Source organism: Pagrus pagrus (genome assembly GCF_965226575.1).
Source record: "Pagrus pagrus genome assembly, chromosome: 5".
NCBI lineage: Eukaryota > Metazoa > Chordata > Actinopteri > Spariformes > Sparidae > Pagrus > Pagrus pagrus.
Window position 1 is genome coordinate 2041349 of NC_140189.1, and position 15196 is coordinate 2056544.

General features: G+C 39.6%; 1 protein-coding gene and 1 long non-coding RNA gene across 2 annotated transcripts; both read left to right on the plus strand.

Annotated features, from left to right (window-relative positions):
• The first annotated feature begins 412 nt into the window (after positions 1 to 412).
• LOC311256954 lies at positions 413 to 2302 on the plus strand. Its single transcript, XR_014622539.1, has 3 exons — positions 413 to 483; positions 1480 to 1579; positions 2168 to 2302. It is a non-coding gene; the product is annotated as an uncharacterized lncRNA (long non-coding RNA).
• Positions 2303 to 3661: 1359 nt separating this feature from the next.
• Positions 3662 to 13290, plus strand: LOC311257436 (short coiled-coil protein B-like). Its single transcript, XM_084353062.1, has 4 exons — positions 3662 to 3825; positions 4633 to 4701; positions 4816 to 4896; positions 9299 to 13290. The coding sequence occupies exons 2-4, from the start codon at positions 4686 to 4688 to the stop codon at positions 9439 to 9441; spliced, it is 240 nt and encodes a 79-aa protein (XP_084209188.1). The 5' UTR covers positions 3662 to 3825; positions 4633 to 4685; the 3' UTR covers positions 9442 to 13290.
• The last annotated feature ends 1906 nt before the right edge of the window (positions 13291 to 15196 follow it).

The window sequence follows — 15196 nt, forward strand, 5'->3', positions numbered from 1 at the left end:
CTTTTTGGACATCACACTGCTCCTTTTTTATGAATAAAACAAACTTGTGTCTAATTAAATGAGTTGATGAAGTGGGTGTGGCCTATTATTTGGTGGTGGAGCAGTTCTTTCGGGAATCAAAGCTGAATGGGACACAGCTGTCACAGCTGGTAAGAACTAACTTTTTATTGCATGTTAAGGGTTATGAAAATGCATACAATATATATATGCATGTGCATGAGTATCTAAAGAAGCATGTTGCATTGTTTAGTGACTTCTTTTAAGACAACTATATTTTTTTCATTGCATGAAGGCAGTGACTTAAGGTATTATGGAGGGGTGTAGCGCTACTATTAGAAGTGGGGGAGCACATCTATACCATTTTTGCACTTTTAATTAGATGTAAAAACAAAATATTCATTTGTCTATTTTAGAGACTCACGTCATCACGTAATAATGAATCCAACTTCAGTTGAAGGCAGCAGCAACCTGCTGCGGAAACAGGTATGTATCATCCACTGCTCTGATGGGGATTCCGACTCAAACCTGGTGTCACCCCAAAACCTGGACTAATGGAAAACCTTGCTGAGGGCAGCAGAAATCAGACAACATCTCCCTATTTATTTTTTTTTTTTTTGCAAGTCTCTATGGCTGGCCAATAGTTCAAACACACCCAAAGGAGAGGATATAATGAAGGAAGATGATTTCCAGGGAAGGCAATTTTTCGTTTTTTGAACAGCAGCAGTCTATTACTTTAAGTGGTGATAAATACTATAAAGCTGCCAGTCAGCAAGGTCTATCATGTCAAAACTTAATCTAGGGATGTATAGGAATAAAATAATCACAACTAGAATTTGCCCTCCCAGGTGATAACGATATGTGAAATTCTGGGTCTTGGCCCAAGGACTACTACTCTCATCTGTTCAGCAGCAGGGCAGGGCTTTAATAACATGACAGCACTTGTTGTGCGATGTGCTAAAGTTGCTTTGCCCCAGGAAGTAACTCCTGCTTGTTATGTAAAGCTTTCTTTGTACTAGAGACAAACTGTTGACAGCTATATTTTCAGCAGAACGATGGGCGCTGACTCTCCTTTTTTGTTGGCTACAGTGTCTCTTGTGTCTGCCTTGCAAATGGGTGAGGTAAAATGTCTGCATATCTATTTAAACATATTGGTCAGTAGTGGGAGTAGTGAGTATTTTGCCATGTACTTTTCTCACACTCCCATATTATTGTGGTTGTGCATTGTTTGGGTCAAGTAGAAACTGTTTGAGACGTACTGTAGTGACATTTGAAAAACAAATAAAAAATGTACGTGCTGATTCATTGGATCACTGATAAGGTCTATGTGACTGAGATGTCAGCTTTACATGTGGTACTTGTGGACCTGTAATAGACTGAAAACCTCTTTGTGCTCTGATGATTACTCTATGTTAATACACAATGTGTTTTGTTTTAATCATTTAAAGAGACTCAAATCCCACCGTCACTGTCTCTTTTCAGGCTACTTTGCCTGGCGAGTTGGTTTGTCCAGGATGTGACATAAGGTCCTGCCTCCCTCTGTCACTGGACCACCAGAGTTTGAGAGGACTTTCCGTGCACAGTAAGGCATCTGTCAGCAGCATGTGACATACTGAACAATGTATTGAAAAAGCTAATGAATCCTCAGTTGTGTTTTTACAACCCTCATAACTGCAAAATATAGTATTGGCACACAGATAGAAGAGCATTAAGCAGGCACTTGCAATGTAGTGTACAGACATCCATGTCTCCAGAGGATATATCTACTGACTTTGGAAATCACCTGATATTTCATCTAGTGCCACCAATAATTGTTTGACATTTTGGTGGAAATGTGACATTCACGCAACAAATATTGGATTGATTGTGTAAAAATGTAGTACAAACATTCATATCTCCCAGAGGATTCATTATAATAACTTTGGTGACCCTTTAACCTGTCGTCTAGTGCCATTGTCAGGCCAACATTTTAATTTGTCCAATACTTTTGTTTTATGACAAATACCTGTAAAACTAATGACATGATAATTTCTTTGCTATGGCAACGACAGTTCAATGAAGATACTGAGTGTCAGCACAAAATATTAGCTATCTTAAATTGTAATTCCCCACGTGATGTTGTTACATTAAAGTTTACTGAGTGCTGCATGTGGTGTGTGTTTATTTGCAGTCAGAACTGTGTGGAGTGTTACCCTGTATTCCTGGTGACACTGTGGGCCTGCGGGATGTTCTTCAGTGAGGTGACTGCAGCTGCAGGAGGACTGGTGTACATAATCGCCTGACAAATATATGTCAATGGATATGCCAAGTCCACCAAGAAAAGGTTATTTATCTCACTGATACCACATTGATTTTACAAAATATCTAATTACGTCATATATTTTTAATGTACTGTGATAGACCATAATGTAAGAATTCTGACCTTCTGAGGGCCCTCTGGTTTGCAGGTTACCTGGCTTTTACCTGACTTTGGCTGTCTTTTTCACTCTGTCTCTACTGGGTTTGATTGGAATGCTGCATGGGATACTACACAAGTACTTCCACATCCACCTCTTAAGATTTCACTTCCACCTAATTATGCATCAACCAATTAAATAATAGGAAATGAGGGTTGTTTCAGAAATAAGATTGCTCCCAAGATACACTCATCCTTTTGTAATGATGTCTAAACCCCAGGTTCATGTTCTTTTTCATTGTTTTGTGACCTTACATTTAAGTCTTACATATTTTATGGAACAATGTTGGCCTTTAGTGTTTCATTTTTCAAAGTAATTAAAAAAAATAAAAGCTCAAGCTTGTCATGTAGTTTATATTACAATGAACTATGAAATAATACTCCCCTGCACGGAGAGTCCTTAAACTTAAATGTGGTCTTTCCATTTTTAAAACAAATTCAAGGTTGATTTAAGTGAAATAAACTGTTTATATGTAGTTCATGGGCTTCATTTTGTGAATTCGACATTCCTTTTGAACTTACATGGGTTCACAGATGTGGACTTAGTCTTTTAGACTTGGACTCAAGTCAACTCGAGTTACTGTTTTACTTTCATTAAAAACTTGTGACCTGAGTTGACGAGAGACATGATGACTTGAATTAATTGTCTGTGTTTATTTAATGAGTGGGTGGGAGAAGGGGGAATAGTGACTTGACTTGGGACATGACTTAACTGAGGACTTGACTTGCCCAAGAAAAAATTACTTGGGACTGGGATGTCAGCAAGGGTGTCTTATATGGAGCCCTGTAAGGGACATGGGGGGAAAAATATTGATAGGTGAAAAAAAAAAAAAGATGTCCTTTTTGCGAGATCTCGCAAAGATTTTTGTCATAATTCTGACTTAAACTCAGATGTCCGACTTTTTCACAGAACTCTGACTTAATTTTTCTGTGAAAAAAAAAATTACAATTCAAAAATGCTAACAGTACTATTATCAGATACATAGTATACTTACAGCTTTAAGGATGAGCAGTCACAGCATGTACACAAACATGCATGCCATACATCACTGATCTACTGTATATTGATGCCATAAGAGCAGGCTATGGGAAGTCCATAATGTCTATATACAACTTAAATCCTTATACACAGACACTGGAATAGTGACAATATCTTTATAATTTGAATGGTTTTCTATTGGGCTTTTATCTTCCTCCTGGTATCCTGTAGTCCTCTTGTGGCTGGATGATGTACTGTCCTGATGGTGTTGAACTGAACATACATGAACACAGCTGCTGTCAAACATAAGCTGTGTGGATTTACACAAACCCTTGACATTATCTGTCGAAGTTCTGTATTTCAGAACGGCAGCTATTGTTTTTCACGTCGTAAGGTATGTGTCCCGAGTTCACGTTGTTTATTCGCTGGACTATGTGTGGCAGTAGCTGAGCAGCATTCGGCTAGTATGTGTCAGCATGCTAACAGTTAGCTAGCAGCAGGCCTGTCTCAGGGTTTGTTTGTTTTTCGCCAGCTGGCCTCTTTCACCTGCTACAATGAGGGTAGCTAACAAGCTAACGGTTGTTCACAAGGCTTTTAGCTAATATAAGACGCGATACTGATCTGTATGTGGGCTGTTCGGCTCGCTCTCACTAGCGTTGCTTCAGGTCAACAATGCAATTTTAATTGGATTTTTTCCCCCGATTCGCGTAGTATGTGATGTAACGTCACTCAACCACGATGCATCACTGCATGCTGAACTCGTGATGTGGAACCTTAAAAAAAAAAAGAAAAACGTTTTATCATAAATTCCTTGGGACAAATTCGGCGTCACTATATGACCGTTTATGACGTGTAATATTCATTATTTATCGCTACCGCACATCAAGGTGTATTGAGACATAGGCTGTGTCCGAAATCACCCCCTAATCACTATATAGTGAGTAGGGAATAAGTGAGTGATTTCGGACACAGCCATAGTGTTTTGGTGACCACACTTGAACTAGTATTTCATATAGGTATGTTATTAACATACCACATAATGTCTCCTTGTCAGAAAAGTTATAAAGCCATCCTTACTCATGTGTATCTGTCAATCAGGTATATCTATTTTGTATTGTGAACATCTACACTAAATTGAGTAAATGTTAATGAACGATGATATAAATTATAAATGATTATATATATTTCCTAAATCCTGCAGTGTCAGTTAAAATCGCAGCCCTGCATTCCAAAAGGGAAGACGAGTACTTCACCATGAGCTCAGACGATGGTGAGACAATACACACACACACACACACACACACACACACACACACATCTTCCCTTGGTTGACATGCCAGTCAGTCAGTGAATTGCATTTGACTGTCCCTTTACATGGCTGCAGGTGATATGGAGAACCAGGCTGAGCTGGAAGAGAAGACAAGGCTCATCAACCAGGTGTTGGAGCTTCAACATACTTTAGAGGGTACACAAAATATATATATATATATATATATATATATATATATATATATATATATATATATATATGCACACACACACACACACACACACACACACACACACACACCGTTGTACCAAATATGTAACTGTAAGGTGACCAGATTTGAAATTTTAGTATCCCAGTGAGATTAAATTTGCTTGGATCTTTAAGACTGTTTGCAGACCTCCAGCCCCACTTAGCATGTAAAGATTGGATAGGTTGCACAGGTTGGATCACATTATTACATTTGGACAGAAAAAAATGCTCAAATGCATATTTTGTCTAATCAGATGTAAACCACATTTATATCTATCTATCTCTTAATTGAAAAAGCTATTAAGGGAGGTTGACAGAATGGAGCAGAGAGTGAACAAGACCAGCTCCCACCCAGCAGCACAGCTCTTCTTTTCACTTCAAGAGCAAATAACATATTGTGATGAAGTGTTTGGTCATGCCACTTCAGGATTAATAGTGCTGCTGTAACAAGAGTATATAAGGCACATCTTCAGCTTGTAGCATCCGTCTGCACCGCTCTGATGCTTGAACATGCAACTAATGCATCAACAAACCTCAGAAACGGAGGAATAGAATAAGAGTGTGGACCTGTTGGGGTGAGTGAAGTACTTAGCAGTGTATTCTGCGCCATTTCATGTTGCATCCCGATTGATTGGTTTGGATTGCAGGTTACACAGACAAATGTAAAACACTGATTATGAAAAAGTTTTGATGCAGTGTAAAATGTAAATAAAACCGAATGTGATTGATGAAAGAGTACAAAGACAATATATTTAGGGCCGGATCTAGTAAAGGTTTGCGTGTATTAAAACGTGTGCAAACTGCTTGCACACGCAAAAAAATGTAAAACTGATTTACTAACAGAGCGCAAAAAGGGTTGCGTCTGTCAAAGATGCAAAATAGCGCGTCTGCATTCAGTTAGTACGTTTGCAGCAATGAATATGCAACATGGGGCGTTTACACGCAATTGTGCGTGTTGTGGGTGGAGAAAATGTAAATATATTAATTTAGCACACGCAAAGTGATTTATCAAACCGGAAAGCAATTTTGCCAATAGAAACTGCGTCTATATTTAACATGTCTCAAAGGGAGGTGCAAGCGGTTTGTATGCGTAATTGCGCACACACGTCTGCCGTTATTGTTGCAAGAAGGAGTCGCCGAAACAATGGAAGGAGACGCCGAGAACGCATTTTTCACCCTCGTGTGAACATTTTTGGGATGAATGAGGAAACTATCATTAGAACATATCGCCTATCCAGCCTTGCCATTTTGGAGCTGTTGGAGGAACTCAGAGCGGATTTGGAGCCAGCTACGAGAAGGAGTCACGCAGTACCTGCAATAACAAAACTCCTTGCAAGTTTACTATTATTATTATATTTATATTTTTATACGCCATTTTTTCTTTTGTTCTTCTTCTGATGTCTTGGTATCTCCTTCTCACTTCATCCACTGTTCGCCTGTTTTTTCCAACAGCATTAACTTTTTCACCGATTTTCTCCCACACGGCGTTCCTTTGCGCGACCGTCAGATTCCTTTGCTGCAGCTCATTGAAATGTTTATTCGCTTCCTCTACCAACACGTCTAATTCCAAAGGGTCCAATTTCACTTTGCGCTTTCGCTCTCTCAAACTCGCCATGCTGAAAACCATGAAACACGCTAAACCCTCATTTAAATAGGCGTGTCTCCAACACGTTTGCACCTGTTGTCATTAACGCAATCACTCTTAGTAAATCGCCCGCAATCAACCCCACACACAAATTTCTAAATTGCCCACGCAGCTTAGTACAAGCAATTTGGGATCTTAGTAGATCCGGCCCTTAATCGTTAAACTTTACCTCATCAACTTCATTTATTTTTCTATATTTGAAGCCAGCAACACGTTTCAAATAAGTTGGGACAGGGGCAACAAAAGAGTGGGAAACTTGTGGAATGCTCCAAACACACCTGTTTGAAAGAGGCCTCCTTGAAAGGCTCAGTCCTTCACAAACAAGGATGGGGCTAGGTTCACCACTTTGTCAAACACAGGATTATACAGGTGCAGCTCAAAAAAGAGATAGAAAAAGAGAAATAGAATATCATGGAAAAGTTCATTTTTTTCAGTAATTTAATTCAAAAAGTGAAACTTTCATATATTATAGATTCATTACACAAGGTAAAATGTTTCAAGCCTTTTCTTGTTTTTATTTTGATTAGGGATGTCCCGATCAGGTTTTTTTTACCCCAATCCTGATCCGAGTCATTTAATATTTAGTATCTGCCGATACCGAGTCCCGATCCGATACTTAGCCCTAACTAATATTTTCCTAGATAATAAGCTGCATTAAGAAAAAATTACCTGCATCCAAGCAGTTCCTTAATAGGTTTTTTTATTTTGTTGAAACAAAGTAAATACTTTCATATGGCTCTTTCTTATTCTGCATGTGCTATTGCAACATTGGTTTTCATTTGTTTTTTAACAAAAACAACCAAGTAAACAAAGTCAGTAACTAAACCCTGATCCTCTACCACGGAGATGGGCTGGTTATCCAGAGCGATGAATTCAGTGACCTTCTCTGTAATATTTTTGGCCATGTCGCTGACTCGAGGATATTTCTCTTTCCTTTTGAAAGTATCTGCGAGTGTTTGTTGCTTCGGTGCCTTTGCCTGTATTGCTTGAATGAACTCGTTGTGGTCCTTTGAGTGTTTGTTTTTTACGCGCCGTATCAAATATGTAGTATTAAATGCAGCTCTGTTGTTACCAGCTTGCGAAATGGTCGTATTGCAGATGTTACATGTCGTTGGACCGCTTTCGCTTTCTAATTTAAAATATTTCCACACTATCCACAGGTTTGCCAGAGTAACATTACGCGTGCGTCTGCGTTCTTCCACAAATTGTGCTCCGTTTACAGCTGATGTAAAAATAATCGGGCTTGGGTCCACGTTCATAATTGCCAACCTCGATCAGTGAAACAATGCCCATATCGGCCCTGATCCCGATCCCGCAGATCGGCTAGGGACATCCCTTTTTTTGATGATTACAGCTTTCAGCTCATGAAAATAAAAAATCCAGTATCTCACAATTACTGAAAAAAAAAAGATTTATAATACAGAAATGTCGAACTTATGAAAAGTATGTTAATTCATGCACTCAATACTTAGTCGGGGCCGCTTTTGCACAAATTACTGCCTAAATGCAGCGTGGCATGGAGGCGATCAACCAGTTACACTGCTGAGGTGTTATGGAAGCCCAGGTTGCTTTGATAGTGGCCTTCATCTCAGTTGTAATGTTGGGTTTGGTGTCTCTCATCTTCCTTTTGACAATACCCCATAGATTCTCAATGGGATTCAGGTCCAGCGAGTTGGCTGGCCAATCAAGCACAGAAATACCATGGTCCGCAAACCAGTTCCTAGTAGTTTTGGCACTATGGGCCAAGTCCTGCTGGAAAAGAAAATCAGCATCTCCATACTGTTTCAATTTTAAAATAAATTTATGGAAACAAAATGAACTTTTCCATGATATTCTATTTTTTTAAATGCACCTCTACATGCTCTTTCCAAGTGTATGGAAACTTTTGGCCATGACTGTAAAATTCAGTGTTGGAAGAATATGTCACAGTTTCCAAAAGCTGCCCACATGATGTCAGATTATTTACTTTCCAAACAAATCGCAATCAAAACTAGCTTAGTTAAACAGAACAAGTGACCAGTATGTGCTTAGGTACATTTAAAGTTCATTCAACATATACATGTGGTAAAACAAAACAAAAAACAAAAAGATCTAAAATTATTGCAGTTTGTTTTTTTCTGCTTTGCACTAATGTTAAACTGAGTGATCAATATGCAGCTCTTCCAAAGGTGAAGTCTTGATACACTTTCAATCATTATTTTTTTAGATTGTTGAATGTAGAGCTATAGCGAGCTAATGAAAATACATTTGACCGGTCACCACTGAGCTTGAAGGTTTCTGAGACTCTATAATGACTGTTTGCAATGCAAGTATTTTTGGAAGGTCTAGTTGACATTGAAACACTAAAATGATAAAAAAAAAAAAATGTATTGGTCTGAGGTTTTCCAAATTACATCAACAAAATACTAAATCAATCAACACTAAGTCAAAATATGGGAAATAAAAAGATTACATTGTCCTGAGAGTGGGGTGAGGTGCAAAATGTGAAAAAGAAAAACTGATGGTAATGATGGCAGATACTGGTGAAAATAAGTGAGAACAGCTCTATTCAATTTAAGTCAAAGCTCTGGTATTTCTTCTTTATTGTTATTTTTTGTGGGTTTTCAATCATCTTTTTAGTGCACACAATCAAAGAAAATCCTTGTCTAGCTGTGTTACACCTTTATAATGTTGTTGATGACTGTGTTTGTGTGTTCACTTCAGACCTGTCTGCCAGAGTGGATGCTGTCAAAGAGGAGAACCTGAAGCTGAAGTCAGAGAACCAGGTTCTGGGTCAGTACATTGAGAACCTCATGTCTGCCTCCAGTGTCTTCCAGACCACTGACACCAAGAGCAAACGAAAGTAAGGAGAACCTCGGAGAGCCTTGACCTAGCACCTCCCCATAACCTGAACCCAAACTGTACTGGATGACCAGACTCTGATCATCAACGTCAATGACATCTTCGTCCTCTTCCTCATTCTGCCAGAGCCTAAAACATGTTTCTGAGCCTGCAAATATGGGTGTTTACCTTGATATGTGCACTAGGTGGCAGTGTTGCAGTGATCACTTCAGAATTTACAGAAAAGAAGAAAGAAAGCAAATGAAACCTGTTTTCAGTCCTGGAAAATCAGTCCAAATACGAAGACCCACATTTTTGTTAAGCTCAACTAATCAGCAGATATGCATCACGTTGTGTGAGCTGTTGTAATCCTGAGACCCCTTATTGCACATTTATACAAAGATGTCTCTTTTCAGAAGCATGTTTTAGACTTCAGTCAGCTGCAGCCCAACCCTCTTATGTCCCTGAGTACTGCAGAGCCAACTCTGATCAGTAGCCCCATTCACACTGCCGTTTGCATGCAGGGATCCTGCGCCAATTCTCCGCATCCGCCTCTGTGTGAAAGTTTCAGATGCGGCGAGGGGTGAAATTTCCCTCCGCCTCTGATGCGCCTTCGGAGGTAGTATCAGAGGCGCATTATTGTTGAACCGAACCAGTGTGAATGGATAAGCCAGGGGCGCAGAGCGAGGACGTGTCGATCTGATGGTGTTCACTGTCTGATAACTAAACAGGTCCAGCACTCAACAAAATATAGAGAAATGTCCCACAAAGCAACGTTACAGGACCAAACAACAGTAACGTAGTAACTGGTCGTGTCTTTGGCAACTTGTATGAGGAAAAAAAATACCACAGTTACATGTGGAGAAACGTCTGTCAGCCTGTCGGTCCTACCGACTCTTCGTCACATTTCTGCCCGAAAAACAGCGTCTGTCCCCGGCAAAAAACTTTAACTCACCAACTGTTTGTTGCAGTGAAAAAAATCACCACGATGTCAGCCCTCCACCGAGACTTCACTGAACTTTCCCCCAGAAAACAGCCTCCCTCCCCGCGAGTGACAGAGTCGGACAGCGTCCTTTTTACTGATGGAGATTATGTAATTATGTAATTTAGAGAAAAACGTAACTTTGTCACTTTCCAGGATGTTTGGTGGGTCAGGATCCCAATCACAACACATTACAACAGCATTCATATGATTATAAACAGTCAGTGTGTACATGTTTAGATTAACAGGTAAACACCGGGGGAAACACGTTGAAAAAAACACACTGCATCACCATGACGCATATCGTCACGCCTCTTTTGAAGTCGCGGCGCCGGCTTGCTGTGTGAATTATACTCTGATCCGTCTTTTACGCCGGAGCTGCTTGGCTCTGTGTGAACAACCAACGGTGGAGAATTGGCGAACCGCCGCTGCGGCGATAATGCAGCGTCTCTGTGTGAAAAGGGCTAGTAGCTCATAGATGTGCAGTTGTCTGATCCCCAAATCCCCCTTCTGCCAGTTACAAACATACAGCAGAGAAAGTGAGTGAACACCAAGTCAGCATGAAACACTAGATAGCAGCCTCTAGTTTTGTATTTGAACACCTCCTGTCTAAATCAATCAATATGTGCTGACATTGGCTCAGTAGGTAAAACTTATTGAATAAATACCTCCAAGGCACAATAATTAAGAAATTACTTTAACCCTCAAAGACCCAGACAGCCTGTGCGTGCCTAAAAAGAGCTGTCTTTCTAAAATGTTTAATAACTTTTGAATCACTAATCTTATCTTTATGCTTAAAAACCTAATGTAAAGTGGAGTTTCTGAGCTTTTCAGTTGTAGAACACAGGGTCCTGTTTAAGCATTTGGGGCTTCCGTAGTGAATGTGATTACGCCATTATGTTCTGCAGCAATTCATCAAGGAAACCCCCTCAGTTTATTCCTCTGGGTCATTGGTTGTAGCCAAGGTACTTTTGTTGTTCATGTTCAATAGATTTTTCTGAAAAATACACTTCTGCTTCAGTGTCCAATGTTATGATTTAATAACCTTTCTACTTACTCTCTGAACTTTATTGGAAACATCTATAGGTGAGTAGTAAAGGTCAGATCAAAAAAAAAACTTCCTGAGGTTCTGTTTGAGTTCACAGTAATTAATTAAGTAATTAATCAAAAATTCAGGTAAATACATCTATTCTCAGACAACGCAAATATAAAATTGGGAGTTAAAATGAGCCAGACTGAGACTTCAGGTTCACGTGAATCAAATGATGTATGGCACTGGATGCTGACTGTTAGAATTGGGTAGAAAAAACAAAATAAATACAGTCAGGTGCCTCAAAAGTTCTGCTAGGTCTTTGAGGGTTAAGAAAGGATTTAAAAAAAAAAAAAAACATTCGCGGGCTGGCAGTGGGGTGGAAAACTCATCACAATATCAGGATAGCTTATATATGGACAGAAAGGGTTTATAAATAAAGTAATTTGCTAGAAATGATCAAATTGCCTGTTTATAAGCTGTATTTGATCTTGAATTTCTAGCAGTTTTTGTACCACATGTCAAAGCCTGATAGATCTCTGTCTGCTCTGGCTACCTAACATGATGCATATTTCAGTGAGACAAGGCAGCTAGTAGCAGTAATAACCCTGACTACAGTAAGCTCTACAGGTAGTGAGAAATGAGCTGTGTCTGTGTCCTAAACCATTAACAAGCAGCATGGGTTAAAAGCACAGAGCCCCACTCGCACATTAATGTTAGCGTTAGCAACATGTGAACGTAAGGCTAGCATTGACAAACCTTTGCAATATTTCTTGAACAGCATAAACATGCTGTAACAGTTTGAACTGTTTCCATCACCAGTTCCTGTGCATAACAGTCTACCACCTTTTTAAGACCCAGGGCTCTGACCGGATTGCTACATACTAATTCTGCACCTGAGCCTACAGTTCTGTGCTTGACTTCACACATTACTCTGGCAGTTTGTTTAGTTAAGTTGCAAGGTCAATGCAAACAACAAAAAAATAACAATAATAAAAATAAGCTCTCACTCAGTCTCACAGTGACGCCACTGTCTGTACCAAGGATATTCATTATCATGGAAAATATCTTACTTATCAGAGCACAGATCATGCATACACTCTTGTCAGATGTCCATTGGCTCACAGAGATGTTTGCAACTGGTGATGTTCCTCCTTTGCCTTCCCGACCACCAGAAATTAAAAAAAAAACTTCAACCCACAGCCCTGTTCAGACTTTTATAGAGTGAAAATGTTTACATTTAACTTCCCTTTTCTCCTTGGGGCATAACAGCAATTTTCATTGTTTGCTGGTGAAGGATTATGTAACTGCACTGGAGACTCCTGCTTACAAGGAGGAGGAAAAGCATGTTTGTCTACCCCCTCCCCCACAATGGAGATAGCAGTGACAGTAGAGGAGAATTTGGCTGTTTCAAACTGGGGAGAAAAGGTGTGGAAATCCCTTTTATTAGTTATTTATTAGTCAGTATTTCTGCCTCAGAGATACAGATGGTCTGTTATAGTATGATTATATTGTTACTGCTTGTAACCTCTCTAAAGAGAGGGGTCTAAAGGCCCATTGTTATTTTTAAACTGTGTCACTATATTTGTTGCCATTTTGTTGCTGCTTTTTACAAGTTGGGAGTAAATGCCACTACTTGTACACTGACTGTCACTGTTTTTTAATTTATAGCCAAGAACATGTGTCAATTTTTATTTGGACTGAAAGTCTAACTGCTAAGCTGGCAAACGCCTAGTTTAGCCTCTCAATAAAGTCTTGAAATGTCTTTAACCCTGTTGCATCTGAACATTGTTTACATATTATTTTTGTTGCTAATATGAAATGACTTTGGTTTATTAAAGTGATGATCCTTTTTGATGAGAAGTTTGTCAGTGACGTTTCCTGAGCTAATCTGTTTTATATTTCACATGCTTCCAGAGTCACTAAGTGTGCTCACAAGGACAAGTGACCCACTGCTTTGCCCTCTGCATTCTCAGTGTTGGTATATATACCGCACATAGAGGCAGGTGACAAATGAAGGAAAATCCGAAAAAATTAGTATAGGAAATGAGGTTAGAGAATGACTGGTCATAACTCCAGTAGAGTTTCACACACTTGAATCTATGACAAGGAGCTTTGAAGCTCGACTTGGAGGGTAAATTTACCCAAAAATGAAAATTCCGGGGGGTGTGGGGGAACAACTTAGAAAACATAAGATGCAAAACAAGCGTGAAGCTGTCCTAGTGAGTTGAGATGCTGAGAAGGCTTTTGACTCGGTGAGCTGGCCTGTCCTATATGAAGTCCTGGAAAGATTCGGCTTTCATGAAAATTTCACAAAGGCCAGCTCACCGAGTCAAAAGCCTTCTCAGCATCTCAACTCACTAGGACAGCTTCACGTAAACCAACAGCTCAGGTTAAAATAAATGGGCACCTCTCAGACAGAATCACCTAAGAGCATGGATCGAGACAAGGATGCCCACTTTCGCCATTATTGTTCGCACTGTACATAGAGCCTTTTGCACAGTACATAAGGCAGACAGAAAGCATCAAAGGAATCCGCATTAACGAAAAAGACCACAAGGTGGCGCTGTATGCGGATGACATTTAGGTTTATTTAAATAACCCTTCTGAATCCTTCTCTAACCTTATGAAACTTCTTGACACATTTGGTAAATATGCAGGGTATAAATTAAATTAAATGCAAAACCCTACAACTCCCAAGAGAGGAAGGGGGAATGACTCTACCCAATTTAAAAGCTTATTATTCTGCAGCTCAAATTAAACTCTTAATTAACATATGTACCCCAACATACCAGGCTAGGTGGAAAGACATTGAACTTTCCATTATGAATGACCCTCCAATTCATGCAGTACTACCCCACAAAAACCTGGCGGGATTCATAAATGATGTAAAGAATCCACTTCTCAAAGCTCAACTAAAAATCTGGAATACTATTAGAGATGAGTATAAACTAGAAGATAAACTACAAATAATCCAATCGTGCGCTTATGATCCTATGTTCAAGCCAAACAAAATGGACTATAGATTTAAATCCTGGATTGCAAGAGAAATAACAACGTTTTACTCCCTAACAGAAAAAGAACAGCTGAGAGACTTTGAATACCTGAGGGAAAAATATTGTCTCGAAAAAAATGATTTTTATATGTATCTCCAGATACGCAATCACTATGAACATAATATTTAGAATAAAACAGACTTTAATGACCCAATACTGAAAATATTTACTGACGCCTATAAAAGCAAGTCTAATAAGGGTGTTATCTCTAACACGGACAGTCATGCAATAGATGTTGCATGTACAGAAAGAACAGCAATCACAGTTTACAGGTTGCATTGACAGAAAATCTGATACAAATTATGTATGTAAAGTATGTGGATCCAGGAGATGACTGAGCAGGACAAGGCATCGCCAGGTGGTGCCCGAGCCACACAACCTCCTGTCCACCGTGGTGACCTGGAAGAGGGCAGGCCACACAGGATAATTAGTAATAGATAGAGAGACCTCAAAATTTACAGGAATACAGTTATAAGGAGATAGCGAAACAAGGAGAGGAATGATCCAACGGAGCCCGGGTGTGACAATCCACATCCGACAGTATGTGGGGCTGTAGGAGCCAGGAGAGGTTGATGGTCCCAGGGGCCCGAGGTCATCAGAAGGGAGCCTGAATGAAAAGAGAGTAGGAGGAAAAGGGGGAAAGAGGGGGAGGAAGCTATAGAGAGTGAAAGTGACACAGCTTGCAGCTTGTGGGAACAGAAGCAAAACAAGTT

Excerpts from the sequence above, each read along its gene's own strand:
- LOC311257436 (XM_084353062.1), top strand. Across the intron at positions 4,897-9,298 it reads GCTTCAACATACTTTAGAGG|ACCTGTCTGCCAGAGTGGAT; the intron begins GTACACAAAATA and ends TGTTCACTTCAG.